This window comes from Sinocyclocheilus grahami, unplaced genomic scaffold (genome assembly GCF_001515645.1).
Source record: "Sinocyclocheilus grahami isolate Dianchi unplaced genomic scaffold, SAMN03320097.WGS_v1.1 scaffold581.1, whole genome shotgun sequence".
Lineage (NCBI taxonomy): Eukaryota > Metazoa > Chordata > Actinopteri > Cypriniformes > Cyprinidae > Sinocyclocheilus > Sinocyclocheilus grahami.
The window spans coordinates 717,974-740,207 of NW_015505760.1; the positions used below are offsets into that span (position 1 = coordinate 717,974).

At 39.1% G+C, this 22,234-nt stretch overlaps 1 protein-coding gene across 1 annotated transcript in view; it reads right to left on the reverse strand.

The window, feature by feature from the left end:
- Positions 1 to 22,234, reverse strand: part of LOC107556862 (protocadherin Fat 3-like) — a 60,747-nt gene that overhangs the window by 17,092 nt on the left and 21,421 nt on the right. Inside the window, 19 exon segments of the mRNA XM_016240098.1 lie at positions 485 to 638; positions 763 to 1,237; positions 1,925 to 2,082; positions 2,949 to 3,080; positions 4,396 to 4,937; positions 5,767 to 6,044; positions 7,712 to 7,909; positions 9,068 to 9,211; positions 9,487 to 9,624; positions 9,908 to 10,122; positions 10,762 to 11,144; positions 13,490 to 13,671; positions 13,835 to 14,031; positions 14,692 to 18,786; positions 19,005 to 19,215; positions 19,840 to 20,115; positions 20,557 to 20,693; positions 21,303 to 21,374; positions 21,935 to 22,145. Coding sequence (XP_016095584.1) covers positions 485 to 638; positions 763 to 1,237; positions 1,925 to 2,082; positions 2,949 to 3,080; positions 4,396 to 4,937; positions 5,767 to 6,044; positions 7,712 to 7,909; positions 9,068 to 9,211; positions 9,487 to 9,624; positions 9,908 to 10,122; positions 10,762 to 11,144; positions 13,490 to 13,671; positions 13,835 to 14,031; positions 14,692 to 18,786; positions 19,005 to 19,215; positions 19,840 to 20,115; positions 20,557 to 20,693; positions 21,303 to 21,374; positions 21,935 to 22,145 — 8,198 coding nt within the window.

Here is a 22,234-nt window from a genome sequence, read left to right on the forward strand (position 1 = left end):
ATATATATATATTTTATTATGTGTATATATATATATATATATATATATATATATATATATATATATATATATATATATTCATTTAAAAATGTACTGAAGAATGGTTAGAATTGCCCATTTTTTTAATGAGACAATCTATTGGGTAACACCAATAAAATAATATGTATATGTATTGATATATATTTAAAACAAGTTATTTTCAAAATAATTGGTTGGCATTAATCATATTTTAAGAGTATATTACATACAATATATTACATACATTTATATTTTTTCACACGAAAATTACAAAAATAATAGTACCTACTGTGTAGTCCTTCTAGAGAAATTTAAATTTTTACTTGATGTCTTATGTGTTATCATTTGTCTCAGTTACTACCAAACTGTCTGTGGTGTGACATCTTAAAAGTTATAAAGGTCTGAAATGTATGCAAGATTAATGGTAAATCCTACAAATAGAATATAATGAAATAAAATGTCTCACATGAGTCCCGTAAAGCCTTTGAGGCAACCGCAGAGGAAGGTGTTTCCCACAGCCTTACAATCACCCCCATTCTGACAAGGTGAGGGCACACAGGACGTCACCTCCATCTCACAGCGGGACCCCGTGAACTGTGGCAGGCAGCTGCATGAGAAGTCTGGGGACAAATTCAAAGAGAAACAAGACTTCTAAGACAGAGCTAATACAGAGCTAAGGACTAAAATCTGAACGTCTGACCGTTATTGATGTATTGATGGTTATATGCGCTTTCTAATTCTCACCACCAGAGGGCAGCTTTGTACAAGAAGCTCCATTCTGGCACGGTCTTCCGAGGCACGGATCAGGGTATAAAACACATCCCAGCTTCATGTCACTCAGCCCAGCTACCTCTGCATACCGGCTCCTCTTATTCTGAAGAGGGAGTTCATTCCCGTTGAGCATGATGGACCCGAGGCACCCCTGGAAGCCTTCTTGCGCCCGTGGGGGCCTCTGGCTGCCTCTGCCCACTGGTCCGTGCAACACCTGAGCCCCAAAGAACAGCGATCCGTCTGCGGCCAGGGGCCAGATGCGGACAGGGGCCCGCGCAGAACGCCGGCGCTCCACATAGCTGTCGTCCAGCGAAAGGAGAGTGTAGTTACTAGTGAGCTCCAGGGTCACGGCGTGCCAGGACCCATCATTGATTGGACGCCCTGAGATGCCCAGGATGTCCAGTCTGTTGTCACAGTCCATCTGGAACCACAGACGCCCTTCCTCTATCTGAACAAACAAACACAATTGCACAGACACTATATATATATATATAATTTTAACTATAATTTTTGTTAACATAATATTGTGTACCATAATGTCATTATTGTATTTGGTTCACTTCAGTACATAATGTTGTACAGAAAACCAGTAAAAACAATGATTTTTGTTGATGAAATCAACATAAATTGTAAGTACCTACAATGACATGTACTTAATAATGCCCCCCAAAATTTCTAAATATGACATACATCTATATATACACACTACCATTTAATAGTTCAGGTTAGTTACATTTATTTATTCTTTTCATTTTTTAAAGAAAAAATCCATTCTTTGATTTAGCAAGGACACTGTTCACATTTCTGAAGGATCATGTGACACTGAAGAATGGAGTAATGATGATAAAAATTCAGCCTTGCATCACAGGAATAATTTGCATAACATATAATAGAATACACTTATTTTAAATTGTAATAATATTTCACAATATTGCTGTTTTTACTGTATTTTTGATCAAATAAATAATCCTTGGTGAGCATAAGAGACTTCTTTCAAAAACATAAAAAAAACTCCTACCAAGTACCAACTCTAGACTTTTGAACGGTAGTAAAATTGTACTTAATAATGTGTATATAATCTAATGTAATGATGTAGAAAATAATAGTTTAAATCATATCTCTGTATCCATCTGACCTTGAGCAGTGTGCAGGGGTCAGCGCGTGTGTACATGATGACTCCTTGGCTGTGCAGCGTTCTGATTCTCAAGCCCAGCTTCATGTCTCCGCTCCTATCACTATCCGTCACTCTGTATTTGATGTAACTGTTCCCTGCAAAGCTCAGAGATGTTTGGCCTGCCAGCACAGGTACAGAAATCAGTCAGTCAAGGGCTAACACCATATTTCAAAATCTGCTATTTATACATACTTTCACAAAAGATATTCGCAGAAGTGTTTGGCCTCAATCACATATGAAGAAATGTCATTTAAATATATATGTTTGACACACCCTCAGGATATTCCACAAGAGGGAACCGTTATTTTGAAGGGAAATGAACGTTTACGTAACTTTTGCCCACCATATCAGGCTAAAGGAAAATGCATTCTGAATTTTTGTCATGTATTAGTAGTGACACACTTGGAGCTGCCTGAGGGGCTCAAAATAAACATTTATATATGGCATCACTTGTATTATATCATGCTATATGGTTTTCCCCAAAGTAAAAGCATGTTTTGGTAAGAACAAAATGTCTGTAGAGATCCGTTGCAACAAATTTGCATTACATATCCAATGTTTTCATGCATGCATCAATCCCCATTTGATTTCAAATGATTAAAAATATTATGCAATAACAGATTTGTTTTGTATGTTTTGAAATTTTTGAATATTTAAATAAATGCACTTGAATTTTAAGACAATGTTTATTAGGCAAATCTCTATTCTCTATACTAATTTATAACTAAATTATTACATAATCAAATAAATATATGTGATATATGTTATTTTTAATTTTGTATTTGCAATCAAAATTATTTTTTTACATCATCCCTCAAATGCTGCAATTAAATGTGAAAAAGCATTTGAATATTTACCAGCTTACATGTGTTGAAAGTGTTGCAAACCCTCTTTTTGAAATATAAAATGTTGCTTTACCCAACATTATACATGGCCTCAAACCAGGGTTTAAAAGGAGCAGCGTGAAAAGCCTATTTGATCTAACCTGCGCACTTGTCCAGCGTGTCAGGCAGACACTGGCAGAAAGAAGGCGCTGCAGGGCCGCTGCGCACACACTGCATGTCAGACGGACACGTTTGGCCATCACAGAGCTCCAGAGAAGATGGACATATTCCTCCTGCAGTGGGTACAAAAAGTTAGAAAGCAAGCAAATGTAAATTCTGCCACTCAAGCTACTGTTTGAATTTAATCAACCAGGATAAATAATGCATACTATGAAATGCCTCCTACAATAAACAGGGTTGCCAAATTTGGTTACCTGGCTGGAGTGAGATTTTGATGGAATGGGCAGATCAATTACAGGCACCTATTTGAGGTTTTGAGGAGGCAACAATTCATTTTTTTATTTTATCTTAATACTTAAGGTTACTGTAGTACCGTTTTTATTACATTTTCAATACTGAAATGCATGCTGTTTACCTACCTAATGTTTTAGAGGGGCACCAGTAAGTAATATTAATAATAATAATAATAATGCTTCTAGTCAAAAATTTGGCTTTTAAAAATTGCTTGTAAATCTCTCATTATGCCATATTATCACCAAATATTGGATTCAATCTTTTTGTCAACTTGTTTTCTTTCATTAACACTGGTTTTTTATTTATTTTTGGAACTGATTGGTCATTGGCGTCATTGATCTGAACTTATGCACCTCCGATTTTGAGTGAAAACAAAACATCATTTGCAGATAATTTGGGCAATATTTATTCAAAAACTGATTGAAAGAAAACAAGTTGATAAAAAAGACTGAATCCAATATTAGGTAATAATATAGCATAACGAGAAATGTATATGCAATATGCCAAAAGTGTAACTAGGTGGAGGGGGGAAAATCCTCAAAAAAAAGTACAAAAATTATCCAAAAAAATAAAAGTGAAGTTGTTATACCCTGTGGGAGCAAAGTCAGCAGGTTTTAGTCTAATGCAATAAAATTAACTAGCATTTTTTTGGGAAAAGAAAATCCTCTCCAGGACAGATAAATGACCAGAACACAACATGAGAGTAGAGATTCCATTATAGTTACTGTTCCTATAAAACATACTTTCTTGCGTAAATTTGATGTTCAACAACAATATTTGATGACATTTCTAATATTTAATCTAAATTATCGCTCATTTTTCTCTGTTCGCTGCTTTATATGTATTTGACGTTTAAAGTTAGCTGCTATTCGCTTGCTCTTATGTTTTGTGAAATGGAAATATGCGCCTGACTTTGAAGTCATAACTTTTTCCCAGAATAAAGAATATAAGATTATAATGTAAGTCAAGCACATTAAGCATTTTCTTGTTATTTTCCCTGAGATGTATTAAGGTTAGCATGAGAACCTGAAAGCATGTGTCTCACGCCCATAGTGTTTGAGATCTGGCAACCCTGGAATAAATCTGAATCAGTTTTGCCAGTTTTATCATTTGAGACAAAATCAAATTGCTAACCTGGACACGTGCACATCTCTTTCCTGCTAAAGCATGGAGACACAAAGCTCACTCTGGAGGTGGTGTAGGTGACCAAGCCGATGGGGTCGAGACTGAGGGTGAGCTCACAGACTCTCTCCCCGCACTCAAGCTCTCCTGAGCAGCTCTGATCCAAGACGCTGACCACCCTCAGCACTCCCTTTAGGAAACCCTTCACCTCCTCCAGCTTGAGAGCCAGCTCTCCTGGACCCATATAACCCCCATCTGGTGTCTCCACGGCAAGGAGCACCTCCAGCTGACTGGAGCGACTCAGTGGCTGCACTCCCAGGATGTGAAGAGGGTCTGGTCCATCAATAACACCTGTCCCATCACCAACCAGTGAGGTACGGAGCACCTTCTTTAGCTCTTCCATGTACACACCCACAAAGTCCTCAGGGGACAGGTCTTGAAAACGCAGAGTCACTGCATTCTGCACCATCTCATCCGTGGCTTGCTCCACCTGGACGCTAACGCCCACGGTCACAGAAAACCGCCCATCACTGACTGTAGCATTTAGGGAGTATCTGAAAAAAATTGTTACTGAGCATTACTGATCATTAGGCAGCTATGCAAAAACATATATTTTATTCTATAAAATCTAAATTCTGAGAAGTTGCAATTGTGACAAAAAAGTCAGAATTATGAGAATTGCGACAAGATTGTTTCTGACTTTTTAATCATACAATATCAGTTCAGTATCATATAATCTTTTTCAGAATTGTTTGACTTTTTCTCAGAAGTACAATAAAGAAAGTCAGAATTGTCAGATATAAACTCAAGTTGTAAAACATTTATTTATTTTAAATTCTGAGGTATAAATAAGATTCCATAATTTGATGAAGAAGTTCACATTAAACAAATAATCTGGGAAGAATTTTACAATGCCTTCATTTATTCTGGCTATTTTTCAAATGCTTATATATATATTGTTTTATGCTTGCCCTAGAATATTTTTTGTTTTTTAAATGATATGATTGTCTAAACAAAGAGTGAAATAAACTTTATATTTTGAAAATTATTTACATCAAATGACACAATTATTGACTGTGCCACAGCAGTCATTTCCTCCACCACAACTGCATCAATAGTTTTCCTCTGAATAGCTTTTATTTCTTAATTGTAATTATCCAATAAGTCTGAAAATTATTAATTGTGTTGTCTTTATTACGGACAAATAAATAAATAACATTAGTAAGTGTTGGACTATTACTAGTTTAACTAAACTATTTAAATAAAACAGTGAGAGTGTGAAAGAGAGTTTTAAGGAAATTATTTTTATATTAGGGTCCACAGGCCAAAATAGCCCATAATTGAAGAAATATACATTTCAAAATAAATTCGCATTTATTTTACCTTCCAGGCTCCAGGCCATTTAGTGCCACAATCTTCCCGTCCTGTCTGCTGATTTTGAAAAGACTGTTTGTTTGTGATCTCTGACTGAAAGACAGAACATCATTCTCATCTCGGTCTGTGGCATAGATCTTCCCTATAATCCCGCCAGGAAACACATCTGCTGCCATGACAATGTTGATTTCCAGTGGGAAGGCCACAGGTTTGAAGAGGCTGTCTCCGATGACACGCACAAACACAAAGGATGTGGAGGACAGACGAGGCTTCCCTGAATCACGCGCCTTGTTGACAAGAACAAGATCACACTGTACAATTCTAACAATTTAAAGCTTCATCAAACTAAAGAAATGAATTAAATCCCTTAGAAATTTCACAGCAGCTACATGCACGTTTCTTCATCTACAGGCACTTTTATATTCCAGAGATTTATTTTTATTTAAACAGATTTCTCTTTCTGTTATATGAAGGTCACATTGAAGCTGCATAAGAACCTTTTGTTTATTTAGTTATTTATTTATTTAACTATTTAATTATTTCATTAATACATTTTATTTTCCAATTATTATATACAACTTTTATTGTTTTATCCTTGTCATAAACCCAGACTTTTGTCATAAAATATGAAAATCCATCATAAAAATATGAATTATATTTAAAACTATGATAATCAAACAAGGAGATAAACCAATTTTATTAAAGGGGTCATATGATGCGATTTTAATTTTTCCTTTCTCTTTGGAGTGTTACAAGCTCTTGGTGCATAAAGAAGATCTGTAAAGTTGCAAAGACTAAAGTCTCAAATCCAAAGAGATATTCTTTATAAAAGTTAAGAGTCAGCCACACCTACCTAAAACGCCTCCACATGTCTACGTCACGATGTGGAAAGATTTGCATAACGCCGCCCAAATGTTCACGCAAAGAATGAAGGCATAACTTTTATTCTCGCTGTAGCATTGTTTTTGCCGTGTGTTTCGTTGTGAAAGCGAAACTACTTTGTTTGGCCTTCGAAAAGAGGACACGACTAGAAATCAGTGGTTAAGGTGTATTTACAACACTGTTCCAGAACGGTTCAACCCAAATATTCAGATGTGTCCAGCGCATTTTATGGAGGACTGTTTCCTGATCCTGGGAGAGTAGCCTACAATGCCGGCTGTTCTGACTCACAGACTGTAAGTACGTTTTTTATATTTAAAGAATTTGCCACTGACGATTCAAACGCGAGTTTTGAGCAGTGTAGAGTAGCGCTTGTTGTTTGTCATTTCTCCGATCACAAATGCAGACATGGTTTTATGTTTACGCAGCGCGATGCAACGCAACGCGTAAAAAGACAGTATAAGTCATTATAATCCGTAATTATGTCCCCACTGGATGCAACAAATGCCTCGTTTATAATGGGTTTTAATGTTTTTGTCTTGCCGCTCTGGCTGGGACAAGGCATCACAATATGGTAAGGGGTGTAACATTTCCATCAAAGGCTTGAGGTATTCGGCCAATCACAATGTACTGGATAGCTGACCAATCAGAGCACACCTCGCTTTTCAGACCGAAAGGCTTGAGGTATTCGGCCAATCACAATGCACTGGATAGCTGACCAATCAGAGCACACCTCGCTTTTCAGACCGATGAGCTTTGTAAAAAATATGAAGTATGGGACCTGTGATTCAAAGTGAATCAAAACCTTTCATCAAAGTTGTCCTAAAACCAAAATGCATTCTTGACTTTGAACAACTTTGAGTAATTTTTTTGATCCACTTAAAATGTTGACTACTATTTAAAATGAGTTATAAAATTAGCCTCAGAAAATCAAAGTAGTAAGACATTTCATTCTGGAAAAATGTGTTTACAGAGGTCAAAAGTGCTCATAGTTGAAGAAACACCTGCATGAGAATTCTGTAATTCTGAATTCACTTTTAACTGACAGTTCACTTTTTTGAGCTGTTGCACTAACCTGTATCTCAAGCGTATACTCTCGTGTTGCATCAGGACCAAATACTCGGCTTGTCCGTAATTCTCCATTCTGGTCCAGACTGAAAGCATTGCCCTCATTTCCAGACACGATACGAAATTCAAAAGGTGCACCATTTCTAGAGGAGTCCTTATCAGAAACTGATAGTGAGAGGATGGTAGTTCCTGCAGGCTTGTTCAACTTGAAAAAAAAAAAAAGAAAACAGAATTAAGATAGTCATTTTGAAATTCAAAAAAGGTCTAAATCGCAAGATTTTCATATTTTCTGAAGAAAATGTGAGTGATGCTTGACCATACAAAAGTCTATACTACAATGCTAGTGTGCTGTTGGTGGTTGCCTGGTTGTTGGTATGAATTTATTGAGTGTCCAGGGTAATTGCTAGGTGGTTGTATCCTAGACCTAATCAAAACGCCTACCCTAAATTTATATGACATTCCAGTCCATATACAGTATATAGCTCAGGTACTTCCTTTAGAGTAAGTCTATGAGATTTCTTAGACACTTTATCATCCGCAGGGGTAGATCATAAGTCACAGCACACCTCTCCTCAACAAGCAATACAATTCATTTCCATAGGGAGATGAGTTACGTGCCGAAATGTAATACTTAAAAGTAGGGGAACTGTATTTCAATATTTTTCTGCCTTTTTACAATATATCTCAATATTTATGTATGTGGACCAAAATGTCTTGAAAGGGTGACTTTTTAAAAGAGTACCCTTATTTTCAAGTGCTAAATGATAAGAGCAATACATATAATATAGCAATACAAAAATATAATGTATTCAATAGATCAGTCAGTCCTAGTTCATAGTTCACTGAAATCCCTAACTCTAAGCACAAGCAACAGTAACATGTTGCATATAGGTATGTGACAATGTCTATTGTTGCAAACAAAAGAGTTAAAACTGTCTCTCACACCTGAATAACAGCTGAAGCATTAGCGGGAGAGAAGATCGGCGGGTTGTCGTTCACATCGGCAATAATTTCCATAGGGAGATGAGTTACGTGCCGAAATGTAATACTTAAAAGTAGGGGAACTGTATTTCAATATTTTTCTGCCTTTTTACAATATATCTCAATATTTATGTATGTGGACCAAAATGGCTTGAAAGGGTGACTTTTTAAAAGAGTACCCTTATTTTCAAGTGCTAAATGATAAGAGCAATACATATAATATAGCAATACAAAAATATAATGTATTCAATAGATCAGTCAGTCCTAGTTCATAGTTCACTGAAATCCCTAACTCTAAGCACAAGCAACAGTAACATGTTGCATATAGGTATGTGACAATGTCTATTGTTGCAAACAAAAGAGTTAAAACTGTCTCTCACACCTGAATAACAGCTGAAGCATTAGCGGGAGAGAAGATCGGCGGGTTGTCGTTCACATCGGCAATCTCGATATTGACATTCACAGTGGTTGACTTGGCAGGTGACCCGCTGTCAAACGCTTGCACAGACAATGAGTAGCTGAAGACCTTAAGCAACCGAGACAGGAGGATAAATGTCAGGCAAAAACAGTTCAGAATGACTCAACTCTCGATAAATGTATTTTTTTTAAAAGAACAGGACTGTTCGCTCACCCACAGTCACTCAAAAGCCTCAATTTCAGTCCTACACTGCTTAATTAAAGACTTTGCAGCTGATTTAAAGATAATTGGCCAAAATCATGCAATTTCTCAGGAGAGTGTCTAGAAGAGCCACAGTGCAGGGATGTCAAGATTCATTAGCAGAGCTCATTCCAAGGACTAACCGTCTCTCTGTCCAGTGCCTTGTTAACTTTCAGAAGCCCGGTGACAGGGTCGATCCAAAACTGATTTTCACGGTCCCCTTTCAGAATGGAATAAGTGATACACCCATTGATCTGACTGTCCAAGTCTTCTGCGAACAGCTGCACAGAACAAACACAGATAACAAACATATAAATTCTGGCGTATTTGAGAGCAAAGAGGCTAAAACTCCCTGAATTTATACGGATCATGAAGCAAATTACACCCTCCTACAGTAAATTATATTACAGCTCAAGTACACAGTACAAATGAATAACTAATGTAAGTTCATTAAGGGGATTTTTGCGAGCAATAAGCTTAATTACATGCTAGCTGTGAAATTGAAATTATGTCTGCGGCTAATTAAATGCCAATGAGGTAGCTCGGCTAATGAGAGAACTTTACCCTCATGACCGTTTCTCCGATGGCTATGTCCTCGCTGATCAGAACATTGTAGATGTCCTCGCTGAATGAAGGCGAGTGGTCATTGACGTCCAGAAGCTCTATGGTCACTATTGTCGTGGCTCTCAAGGGAGGTGTTCCATCATCAAAGGCCTCGACATTCAGGAAAAAATCCTTGCAGAGCTCATAGTCAAGATCATCCGCCACAGAAATGATGCCTGAAATCATGCGAGATATGAGTCAGAGTAAAGCCAATTAATTTATATGAATATGACAGACAACACAGTTACATAACTCGCAATACAAAGGCTCCTTGGGACGCATTAAAACCCTGAATATTTAGTTCACGCACAATAGCAAAAAGAAAGTACTTCCCAGTTGCGCCTTCAAGAGCTTAATTCTTTTAAAGTATGGGTTTAGGCTAAAGCACTTTACGCTTTTGTCAAAATTGAATGCATGCGAAGTGATATAACTATAAAAATGATGTGGTTTCCACTGACTGCCCGCATCTTTTTAAGAGACAAAGAGCGCTCTCAATAACCATTCACATGTTTTCTGCATGTTAAGCACTGTTATTAGTGTTTCGTGGAGCATTCATAACTAATTTTCCCATTCGCTGCACTTATATTGTGCTGTTTTAAGAGACACAATTTATCAAATCATTATGTCTTGTCTACAGTCAATAGACTTTCTTACATTTCTTTCAATGATTCGTGAAAAAGCAACGATAAATGACCTATTGTCAATAAGCCTTTGTCTATTAATCACAAGTGAGCTCCCAGAAGAACTCTAACAAAACATGGTTAGACCAGAAATACATTTGATATATGCAGAACACGTGCATCTCTCTGCCTTGCCTGTTGAATCATCAATGGAAAACTTCCCCAGCTCATTTCCAGACAAGAATCTATAGTAGATTTCTGCATTCACTCCAATGTCACTACTTGTGGCAAAGACTCGCAGCACTTCTGTTCCTACAGTAACATCTTCAGGCACTGTGACCACGTAATCTTGCTTTTGAAACACAGGTGGGTTGTCGTTCACGTCCAGAACCATGATGGTGAGGTCCACCTCGGTGAAGAGCGAGCCATCGCCCCCTGCTCGGTCAGTAGCCTTGATTCTGATCTGATACGAGTCTTGCACCTCTCGGTCCAGAGGCTTCTCCAGGATCACCACACCAGCGGATGGGTCAGTGGAGAACATACCACCAGCAGAGTCAACAAGTGAGTACACAATCTTCCTGTTTAGACCTGGGAGAAGGCATATTTTTGGACTATAATTTTGTTAAAATAAAGAATACATCAGACATGCAATGATGATGTTTCCAAGTTTTATGATCCAAAAAGGGGGGGGGGGGGGGGGGGTTTGCAAATCACTGCAAACACAACAAACTCATGCATAAAATTTCTAATCAGCTCAAAATATCAAACATGTTTGATATCCTCAGACATAAAATAATCATAATCTGTCATATGAAATCTAGGTAAAACTGCCAACTCCAAACACTCTCCACCAACATTTGGAAAGTATATGAGTTCATTGTTAGTCATGGGCTGGTTTTATGGATCCTGGATTTTTAACTTGTAGGGAGCAAAGGGTTAAGATGAATAGTGTTTTATCAGATACACATTGTACATCCATTGGGGCTGTGTACTGTCATCAATTATTTTTATAATTTATACAAATGCGTTATGAGGATAACTATTATGTTGTTAAATATGCAGACGATACAGTTTTCCTATCCTTGCTATCAAGCTCAAAACTCATTCTTAAAGAGATACTCCACCCCAAAATGAGTAAATTATCGCAAATCACTGCAAACACAACAAACTCATGCATACAATTTCTAATCAGCTCAAAATATCAAACATGTTTGATATCCTCAGACATAAAATAATCATAATCTGTCATATGAAATCTAGGTAAAACTGCCAACTCCAAACACTCTCCACCAACATTTGGAAAGTATATGAGTTCATTGTTAGTCATGGGCTGGTTTATGGATCCTGGATTTTTAACTTGTAGGGAGCAAAGGGTTAAGATGAATAGTGTTTTATCAGATACACATTGTACATCCATTGGGGCTGTGTACTGTCATCAATTATTTTTATAATTTATACAAATGCGTTATGAGGATAACTATTATGTTGTTAAATATGCAGACGATACAGTTTTCCTATCCTTGCTATCAAGCTCAAAACTCATTCTTAAAGAGATACTCCACCCCAAAATGAGTAAATTATACTGCATCACCGTAGCGCCATTATGGAGAATATGCGCTGAACGCAAGCAGCGTACGCTATTCTGTGTCAGCCGTGACACAAGGATACGTTTTCTACATGTATTTACGCTTTGATTTGAATGAAAACAGCGAATCCCTGCAGCGCGGCTGACACAGAAGAGCGTACGCTGCTTGCGTTCAGCGCATATTCTCCAAAATGGCGCTACTGTGATGCGGAGGGACACAGAGGAGACAAATTGTTGAATAAAGACATTAATTTTGTTTTCTTCGCGTACAAAAAGTATTCTCGTCGCTTCATAACGTTACGGTTGAACCACTGATGGCAGATGGACTATTCTGACAATGTCTTTCATACTTTTCTGGACCTTGACAGTGTAATTTACTTGGCAGTCAATCGGACAGTCACAAGCCTCCCGGTTTTCATCCAAAATATCTTAAATTGTGTTCCGAAGACAAACAAAGCTTTTAGGGGTTTGGAATGACACGGGGGTAAGTGATTAATGACAAAATTTTCATTTTGGGGTGGAGTATCCCTTTAAGTTTATTACATGGTGCAACAAAGCATAGCTAAGACTAAATATTAAAAAACCAAAGAGATGGTGATTGATTTCAGACAAACAAAATGCTCCAATAGTGCAACCACTGCTTATTCAGGACAGAGAGGTCGATAAAGTAGAGGAGTACAAATACCTTGGTACAATTTTTGACACAACTTTAAAATTTCAGCAGAATATGGAGGCTATTATCAAGAGGGTTCACCAAAGAATGTTTGCCCTGAGGAAACTGAATTATTTTTGTATACAAAAATCTATTTTGAGTGTATTTTATAATAATTTTATTGAGAGTGTCTTAAGTTTTTCATTCTTATGGTGGTTTGCATCTATTTCTATTAAGAATAAGAATCGCCTCCAAAATATAGCTAGAACTTGCTCAGAAATTACTGGTGTGCCACTGCGGAGCCTAACTGAATTTTATGGGCAGCAAGTAATAAGGAAAGCTAAGTGTATCATGATGAATAATGACACGCGCCCCTTGCACTTTGAGACAATGCCTTCTGGTAGACGGCTTAGAAGTATTAAGTGTTTGACCAAACGATATAAGGTTACCTTTGTACCAGAAGCCATTCATATTTGCAGTTTGACTCTTAAAGTGTTTGTATTACTTACAGATTTTATAAGCGGCTGGATTGAATATGAAGCATGTTGTATGGTTGCAATTTGTAATTATGTGGAAGTGTATGTATTAATGTTTTTTTTCAGAGAAAACGTCTGTACAAAATCATGTAGTGTATTCATTCAAGCCTTAAGAAACTGAAAAATTAAAAGTGTCAAAAGTATAAAAGCATGTCAAAAGCAGTTTGTACAGAAATACCAGTATTTGCATCCATGTAAAAATCTTCAACACCAATGCCAAACAGAGAATACTGAATTTCTGCATTGACACCACTGTCCAAGTCTGTAGCTCCAACTGTCAGAATGGCAGTATTAACAGACACATCTTCTGGAAATGAGGCCTCATACTGCGCCTAAAAAATAATGATAAATATATTCAAATAGTGTATTGAATTCTTAATACTTTTGCATACGAAAACTTCCTTTACGTACATCAGTATGCAAGCATTAAACATGGTAGTTGTTAACTTGGGCTGTATGAGATGACAAATGCCAGCCTAAATCAATTGCTCAGACCTGATTGCAGATGGGGCTGTTGTCATTGGAATCCATGACAGTGACCTCTACGCCTATGCGGGTTACAAACAGGCCGTCACTGGCTGTGATATTGAGCAGGTATCGATCCTGCTCCTCTCTGTCCAAAGGCCGCTTCACGAAGACCTTCCACTCCCCCTGAACAGGAGCCAGCGCAAATACCCCCTTGGGGTTTCCTCCTGAGTCAAAAAGATGGCAACAGAATTGAGATAAAAGAGCAAGGTAGATTTGTGAATCTCTGTGATGGCCTACACAGAGACCAAACCATAATTTCCATAAACACATTACAGTGTTTATATGCTGTAAGGTGCTATTGTTCTTTATGTAGAATAAAACAAACTGCATATACAGTGGGGGACTGGATTTTTTTTTCTCATTTTGTCTCTCATAGTTGAGGTATACCTATGATGAAAATTACAGGCCTCTCTCATCTTTTTAAGTGGGAGAACTTGCACAATTGGTGGCTGACTAAATACTTTTTTGCCCCATTGTATTTCATAAACTGTTTTGAACACATCAAATTAAAATGTGCTTACACACATCAAAATAACTCTAAGAGCATGTTAAGTGAACCAGAACACTTAGGGACACTTTTGGAGAGAGTATATATTTTATCCCAAGTTATTGGAAACAATAAACTGAGCTTAATTCTAACAATCTGTTCACATCCCCAGATGGGCTTTAAACAAAGTAATGTGACACATAAAGCAAATGGCTCTTTACTCATATAGCTTTTGAACACTTAGTTCATTAAATTAAACCCTTTCAATGTGATTATCTTTCCCGGAGAGCCTCCGTGAGCCATAAATCATTCTCCAGTGGCCTACTTTAATACGCACCTGTGATATGGAAGCTGACAAGCCGATTCTGATCAGAGCTGTCCCCATCACGAGTGCTCAGCACCGAAACCACTTCTCCCAGAGGGTCGCTCTCTCGCACAGCACCTCTGTAGTACTCTCTCTCGAAGGTAGGGGGGTTGTCATTAACGTCTGCGATTGCAACGGTCACTACAGCTGCGGAGGAAAGTGAGACACCCTCTCCTAGATCAGATGCCACCACGTTGAAGGTGTAAGATGGGCACATCTCATGATCCAAGTCACCGAGAGTGGTGATCCAACCAGTCTTGCTGTCAATAACAAACATGGCACCAGAGGCAGATTTAGATCCACTAACTTTGTCCTGCTCTTGGTTTAGGGTTGGTCCAAGGCTGTAATTAACCTGTCCGTTAGATCCCCAATCAGGGTCAAGCGCTCGTACCTGGATAACCCGTGTACCCCTAGGCATACCTTCCATAACCATGGCCACATAAGAGCTGGTTTCGAATAACGGTTTGTTGTCATTCACATCCAGCACCTTGACTTCTACATCCACTACAGACATGGACTCAACCAGTGACTGTCTCATGGTGGCTGCAACTTTGAAACGGTAAATGTTGATGAGTTCATAATCAAGGGGGTTAACAAGCCTTAGAAGTCCAGTTTCTCTCTCAACTAAAAATGTCCCACCCTGGTTACTCTCCCCAGTCTCTCCATTCACCACAGAAAAGAAAGCTGTCTGGCCAGGACTTAAGTACACTGATCCCAAGACTGTCCCAACAGGTGTGTCCTCTGGGACCGTGTAGGAGTACTGGGGTTGGGTGAAGGAGGGCACATTTGCATCAGGTGGTAAGACATGAATAAATGCAGACACAAGGGAATGTTTGGCTGGAACACCTCCATCAGTAGCTTTGACAAAAAAGGAGAGAACCGTTCCTCTTAAATGCGCCATGCTTCCCTTTGTGACCATCCAGCCACTGTCAGGCTCAATCTCCAACACATCCACAAGAGGAAGCCTTGCCTCACTGTACAGCGAGTAGCTAACTCTGCCATTATCGCCGGAATCTGGGTCCTGAGCCTGGATTTGAGTCACCAGCGATCCCATTGGCACATTAGCCTTTATGCTAACTCTATACTCCATAGCCCTGAAACGTGGCGCATTATCATTTTCGTCAGCAAGAATTACCCTAACTGTGCAGAAGGATGCTCTTCCCCCACCATCGAGCGCCATAACAGTTAGCACAATGTCTCTGTTTATTGGGTTCTCTCTGTTGAGTTTCTGAGCTGTAGTTATCAGGCCATCGGCTCCAATGTAAAACTGAGTCTTTCCAAGGTCATTGATAAAGGAATACATGATCTGACCAAAAATCCCTGAGTCCTCATCTGTGGCACGCACCTGAATGACTTTGGTACCTGCTGGGGCATTCTCACGGACCTCCGCCAAGTAGAACCTTTGACTAAAGACAGGGCTGTAAAGGTTGGCCCCCATGACTTGAATGTTCACCTGTGCAGTGTTGGTGAAGACCCCATCTGATACAGACACGTTGAGGTTGTATGCTGGCCGTATCCCCTGTCTGCGCCGACTGGACAAGTAAATAACACCTGTCTGAGAGTCTATTATGAAGTTCATTTTCTCATCTCCAGAGAGTATGCTGTACCTCAAACTCTCGGCATCTGAGCTGTCTGAATCAGAAGCTTGGACACATGTCACAATATGCCCTCTGGGAGCCAGTTCACTCACAAAAGCTTCATAAAGTGGCTGGCTGAAGGATGGTGGGTTGTCATTCACGTCACTCACTAAGACGGTGACCGTGACCTCACTGCTCTGGGATGGGGAACCGTTGTCTGTTGCTCTAACGATAAAGCTAAAGCTCGGTGTAAGTTCGTAGTTCAGAAGACAGGTTGTTAACACGAGTCCACTAGTGCTGTCAATGTGGAAGTAGTCTGTGCTGTTAAATCCATCAGAGAGGATTTGATAGTTAATTACACTGTTTTTTTCTGAATCCTTGTCGGTTGCCCAAAGCTGTATCACGCTAGACCCAATCATTGAGTTTTCTGGCAAAGTGGTGTTGTATGATGCATTACGAAATGCAGGGGCATTGTCATTTACATCCACCACAACTATGTCCACATCTACTTCGGATCTGGCTCCAGTGAGAGTGTCTGTAGACCTGATGGTTAGCCTGTAGTAGGGTGTGGTTTCATAGTCTAAAGGATATATGACACTAATCACACCACTGTCAAAGCCAATGTCAAATTGGAAGGAAGGATCCCCTTCCACGATAGTATATATAATGTTTTGGCCCTCTGGGCTGGTGGCATTTATGCATAATATGGGAGTTGACACTGCAATATCCTCTCTAACTGATATGCCATAAAATGACTTGTCAAAAACAGGCATGGCCTTGTTCACAACTGTAACTGGAAGCTCGACAACAGTGAAGAGGGAGGGGTAGCCTGCATCACGTGCGAGGACGACCAGCGGATATTCAACATTGGACAAGTCTGCATCAAAGGCCCTTTTAAGAGTAAGCTCCCCAGTGAGCTTATTCACCTCAAAATGTGGATGGTCCTCCTTAAGCTCGTAATATACAGCTCCATTTATCCCTTTGTCCAAATCTGTCGCAGACACCTGGAAGATGGATGAGCCAGGTTCTGCATCAACCTGCACAGTCGCATAATATGGAAGGCCTAGAAACTCAGGGGCATTGTCGTTAATATCCTCAACTTCTACTCTGACGGTTACTCTAGCAACTCGCGGCTGGTCGTATTCTCTACTCGCCTCAACCACCAGCTCATACAGTTCCTGTTGTTCTCGATCGAAAGGGACTCCTGTGGTTTGAATGACTCCTGATGTGGGACGAATTGTAAAGCGTGTCCCTGCATTCAAAAGCGTGTACTTTAGTGGTTCATTTAAGCGGTTTCCTACAGCATTTACAATGCTCACAGTGGTAATGTTCACACTGTTCTCCAGTACAGAGGAGGAGTATGTGGTTTGACTGAAGAGGAGGCCACTGTCCATAGCCTCCCTAACTAACACAGTCACGAGTGCTGTGCAAAAGTACAGCCCGTCTGACACTTTGACATTGAAACGATAACGGTCTTTGGAGAGTTTATTGTTTTTGACCGTGAGTATGCCTGATGATGAATCCATTTCATAGTGCTTCAAGTTGCTATCAGCCAAGGAATACATCAGATCAGTGGTCATGTCTGGATCAGTGGCTTCTACTCTCAGAACCTCAACCCCAACATATGTTGGAAGAAGCAAAACAGTGTCATAAGCTTCTTGTGAGAACTGAGGGGGAGAGTCATTGATGTTCACAACCCTGATTAGGACCTTGGCTGGCTTCTCTGCTGTTAGCTGAGGCCTGCCACTGTCCCTTACACTTACAGAAAAATAAAAAGCACTGAATGTTTCATAGTCCAGTTTAGCTATAGTTCTGACGGAGCCTGTTCCTGAGTCTACAGTAAAGAACAATTTTGCTGTGTCCTCCACAATCTGGAAGACCAGGAGGGCATTGTGATTCTTGTCAGCATCTGTGGCTTCAATTACCAGCGGCTTTCCATCCTCACTTATCACCACACTATTGATGGGGGCCGCCTCGCTGATGGTCCCTGTATATGTGAGCTCCTGAAAAACTGGAGGATTATCATTTTCATCAACCACTTGGATGCAGACAGTGACACTGGAGGCAATCCCAGCCATGTTTACAGCTTGGATCACCAGCATATATGAGGAGGTCATCTCAAAGTCAAAATTCCTTTGTGTTGTGATGACACCTGTGTAACAGTTTATTTTAAACCTCCTTTCATCATTTCCTTGTATAATGTCATAAATCAGTGTGGTTCGGCTAATTGCACAGACCAATATGACAAAAGTCCCGATAGCCACATTCTCAGTGATCTCAGCCTGGTATTCTTGCTGGGCAAACTTTGGACTGGAGAAATCAGACAGAGAGATGGCGATCCTAGCAGTAGTTGTGCTACTTAATGCCGGAGCACCTCCATCTGTGGCTCTCACAGTAAGGGTATAAAAACCCACAGTTGTAAGGTCCAGCTCTCTGGCTACTGAAATTATGCCAGATAATGGATCTACTCCAAATATGCCACCAGTGTTTCCTGTGAAAAAATTACACGTACCTGTCAGTTCATGATGAAAAGGGGCATGTCAGGTAAAGGATATATCAAAGATAAATCTTAAGATTCATGACAGGTTAAAAGAATGAGCTAATGCATCACTCTGTGGAACAGACAATCAGTTTTACTCAAAACAGCTGAACAATGGAAATGTTATCAGGGAGCGTAATAAATTCAAGAGGTGAGAACACGGTGTTTACCTGCAACGATTGAGTAAACTATCTCCCCGTTTCTCCCTGAGTCTCTGTCTAGTGCGATCACCTGCAAAGATGACATTCCTGGAGGGGAAGACTCAAACACTGTACTGTCATAAATAGTGCGAGTAAAAAAAGGAGGCTGGTCATTGGCATCCTCCAAGGTCACAATAATCCGTGCCAGGTCTCTATAATAGGGAAATTCTTGATCTTTCACCTAAAAAAGAGGAGGAGAGATAGGGCAACAGACCTGAGGAGAAAACCTAAGATTTTGCATGGAAAAGATTTGTGAAGAAACAAGTAAAAAAGAAAAAGGTAAAAAAAAAAAAAAAGACAGCAGACAGAAAGGAACAGTTAAAAATGTAAATTGTCACAATATAAAATCTGGTATGCTGGGCTATATGTATGATTATCTAAAATACTATATACAGTAAAAGTACAGTGGGGTTCAAGAGTCCACATTGATCTAAAGAAATCTGGAAACAAATATAAAGCTTATGATTTTGAATAACATTTAAAAATAATTTGTGAACATTTTAATATATTTTTAGTTATTTATAAAATTATGGTGTTGAAAATAAAATGTATTTATTTTAATTAATATATTTTATTTATACATTTTAATCAAATAAATTAAATTTAAGTACTATTTAAAAAATATTTAAAATTATTCTTAGACATCTTTATTACCTTATTAAATTAGAAAAATGCAAATAGTGAATCATTTTCATTAGTGATCTCAGACCTTTGAACCCCACTGCATGACATGTGAAATGGTCTGTTTCAGCTTTGAAATCACTAATCATAATACACATTTAATAATACAAATGTTCTTTCTCACCATAATAGTAAGGATGTGCTGAGAGTGGATCTCATAGTCCAGTCGATCTGCTGTGTACATGACACCAGTACCAGGATTGATCCTAAACATCCGCATGCTCACCGGATCAACGCTGCCATGGATAGAATAGCTCAACTTTGACCGTTCATCCTTGTCCCTGGCCCGGACACGCAAGACCTCAGTGTCGGCTGGCGTATCCTCAGACACCGAGACTTCATATGTACGCTCAGAGAAAATAGGACTGTTGTCATTGCTGTCCAAAACCTTTATGTAAATCTGTAGATACAGCAGACGGAGTCATTTTTAGCTTTTCACAGAGACATTCAATCTCAGTTAAACAGATGCAAGAGTAATCTACACTGTTGCAATAGGCACTTATGTCAAAACAGCTTAAATAAAAAACAGAAAACGCACATGCTAGAGTGATAATACAATGTAGGTTTCTGGGACACTGGAATACTCAGCAGCCCCTGGCATATCTGAAGACATTTTCAGTGAAGATTATATAGATATCTCTTTCACACAGCAAACTTGTATTGATAAAATTAGATAAAAGCTGGCACGCTGCTTAAAATCCTACAGACGTTTCTCTCTTGGATATTTCAACCACAGCTGCCAGGAATATTCGTTTTGCAAAGTTTCTGGCAAAGTTAGCAGACTTGTAACATCTGTTAGGAAAAGTTTCCAAGAGGTTTGCATAACTAAAAATACACCTACCTGTGTAGTAGCAGTGTTTGTCCCATCTGTTACCTGTACCGTCATGTTGTATAGCGACTGTGTCTCTGCATCGAGAGGTCTGGCTATTACTATGGTCCCCATCCCTCTCTGAATATCAAATGGACCATCATAGTTACCTATTACACCAAGAAATCACAGTTAGCATGAACTGAAAAATGAAAAGTCATAGAAAATGCTTTGCATGCATTTATAAATCCAACGAAGAGGTAAAGGTTTAGCAGAAAAAGATCAAGGTAAACACTCGAACTGTCATGCAGTTTGGCACATCTGTGAGTAATACATTTTTTATGTTTCACAGTGATTCATCAAAGTTTCACGGCTTTCGAAAGATCAACCGCTTTATGTTGGGATCTTTCCCATCAGCCTCAGGTCTCTTATCTTCGACTCCCACAAACATCTGTGTCAAGTTCAGGCCTCTTCACGGCAGATTCTCAAATCATTAATTCAGGTCCATTCTGGCGGATAAGGGCAAACTTTCTGAGCATCTTTAGTATGCATTGCATGCATCTGTTCCAATTCCACTCAATTTCCACTGCACTTAAATGAGATCAGAAGACCCAAAGTCTGGAAGGTATCTCAGCACTCAAAGTGTTTACAGGATTGAGCGCTTCACGTTTGCCCTGCAGCAAATGCAGTTTTTAAAGCGAGTATCTAAAAGTATCAGATAAACCAGCCAAACCTTCACACTTAGGAAAATAACTACAAAATACTGACAGTTAGCCTACCACTGTCAGATGAACAGTTTCCACCACAGGAGCTCTGTGGCATATAAAACATCTCCCGGGACGTTCTTCCACCTTCTCAAAAACAGATACAGATGAACAGAGAGAAAAAGAAAACAGAAAACTGACATTGAAGTCAAAAGCTCATATTAAACTAAACAAATTCAAAAACAACTAGTTTTAAAATGCTAATTCATTCAGGAGTTTTCCAACTAAAATTTACACAAGCAATTCCAACATGTGGGACAACCTCTGCAAAGCTCAGCAAAATCCCAAATACTGAGAGGGTTTAATCAAAATGACCCTCTTTGCATATTTTAGTTGACTAACTCAACCATCCATGCATCTTCTGTAGAGTAGAAAGTATAGGTGCAAATGATAAATATGTAGAAGAACTGTAAGCAACAAGCAAATGGAGTAAATCATTGTCAGAATAGTTTACCACAGATATCCACTCCTTTAAATTACATTTACATTTACTCATTTATCCGCACGGTTTTATCCGAAGTAACTGAGGAATGCTACAACACAAGCAATTCATCCAAAGCAGACAGTAACATCAGTAATATCAGGGACATTAAAGATTGCATCCCGACTTAATTTATGACTGGGACTGCTGCATTATTGATGCTCACCAATGATGTCGAACCATAAAGGAGTTTCTGTCTGCCAAACAGAGACCACTCCAACTGACTCATACACTTTGGCGTTTTCCGCCACTGTGAAGTTGTAAATGGCTGCGGTAAATCGCAAGGCTAGTGGCGAAGGCATGGGCTTCCGAATCCATTCAACATGCAAACGGGCGGTCGACCACTTCTGAAGGCTTCCAGTGTCAATGGCTTTTATCTGAGAAAAAATGAAGTAAATATGAAGGCTGAAAACTTTATGCTGCTTTAAAGAATAACTTTCTTTAATATCCACTGAATTGGCCATCT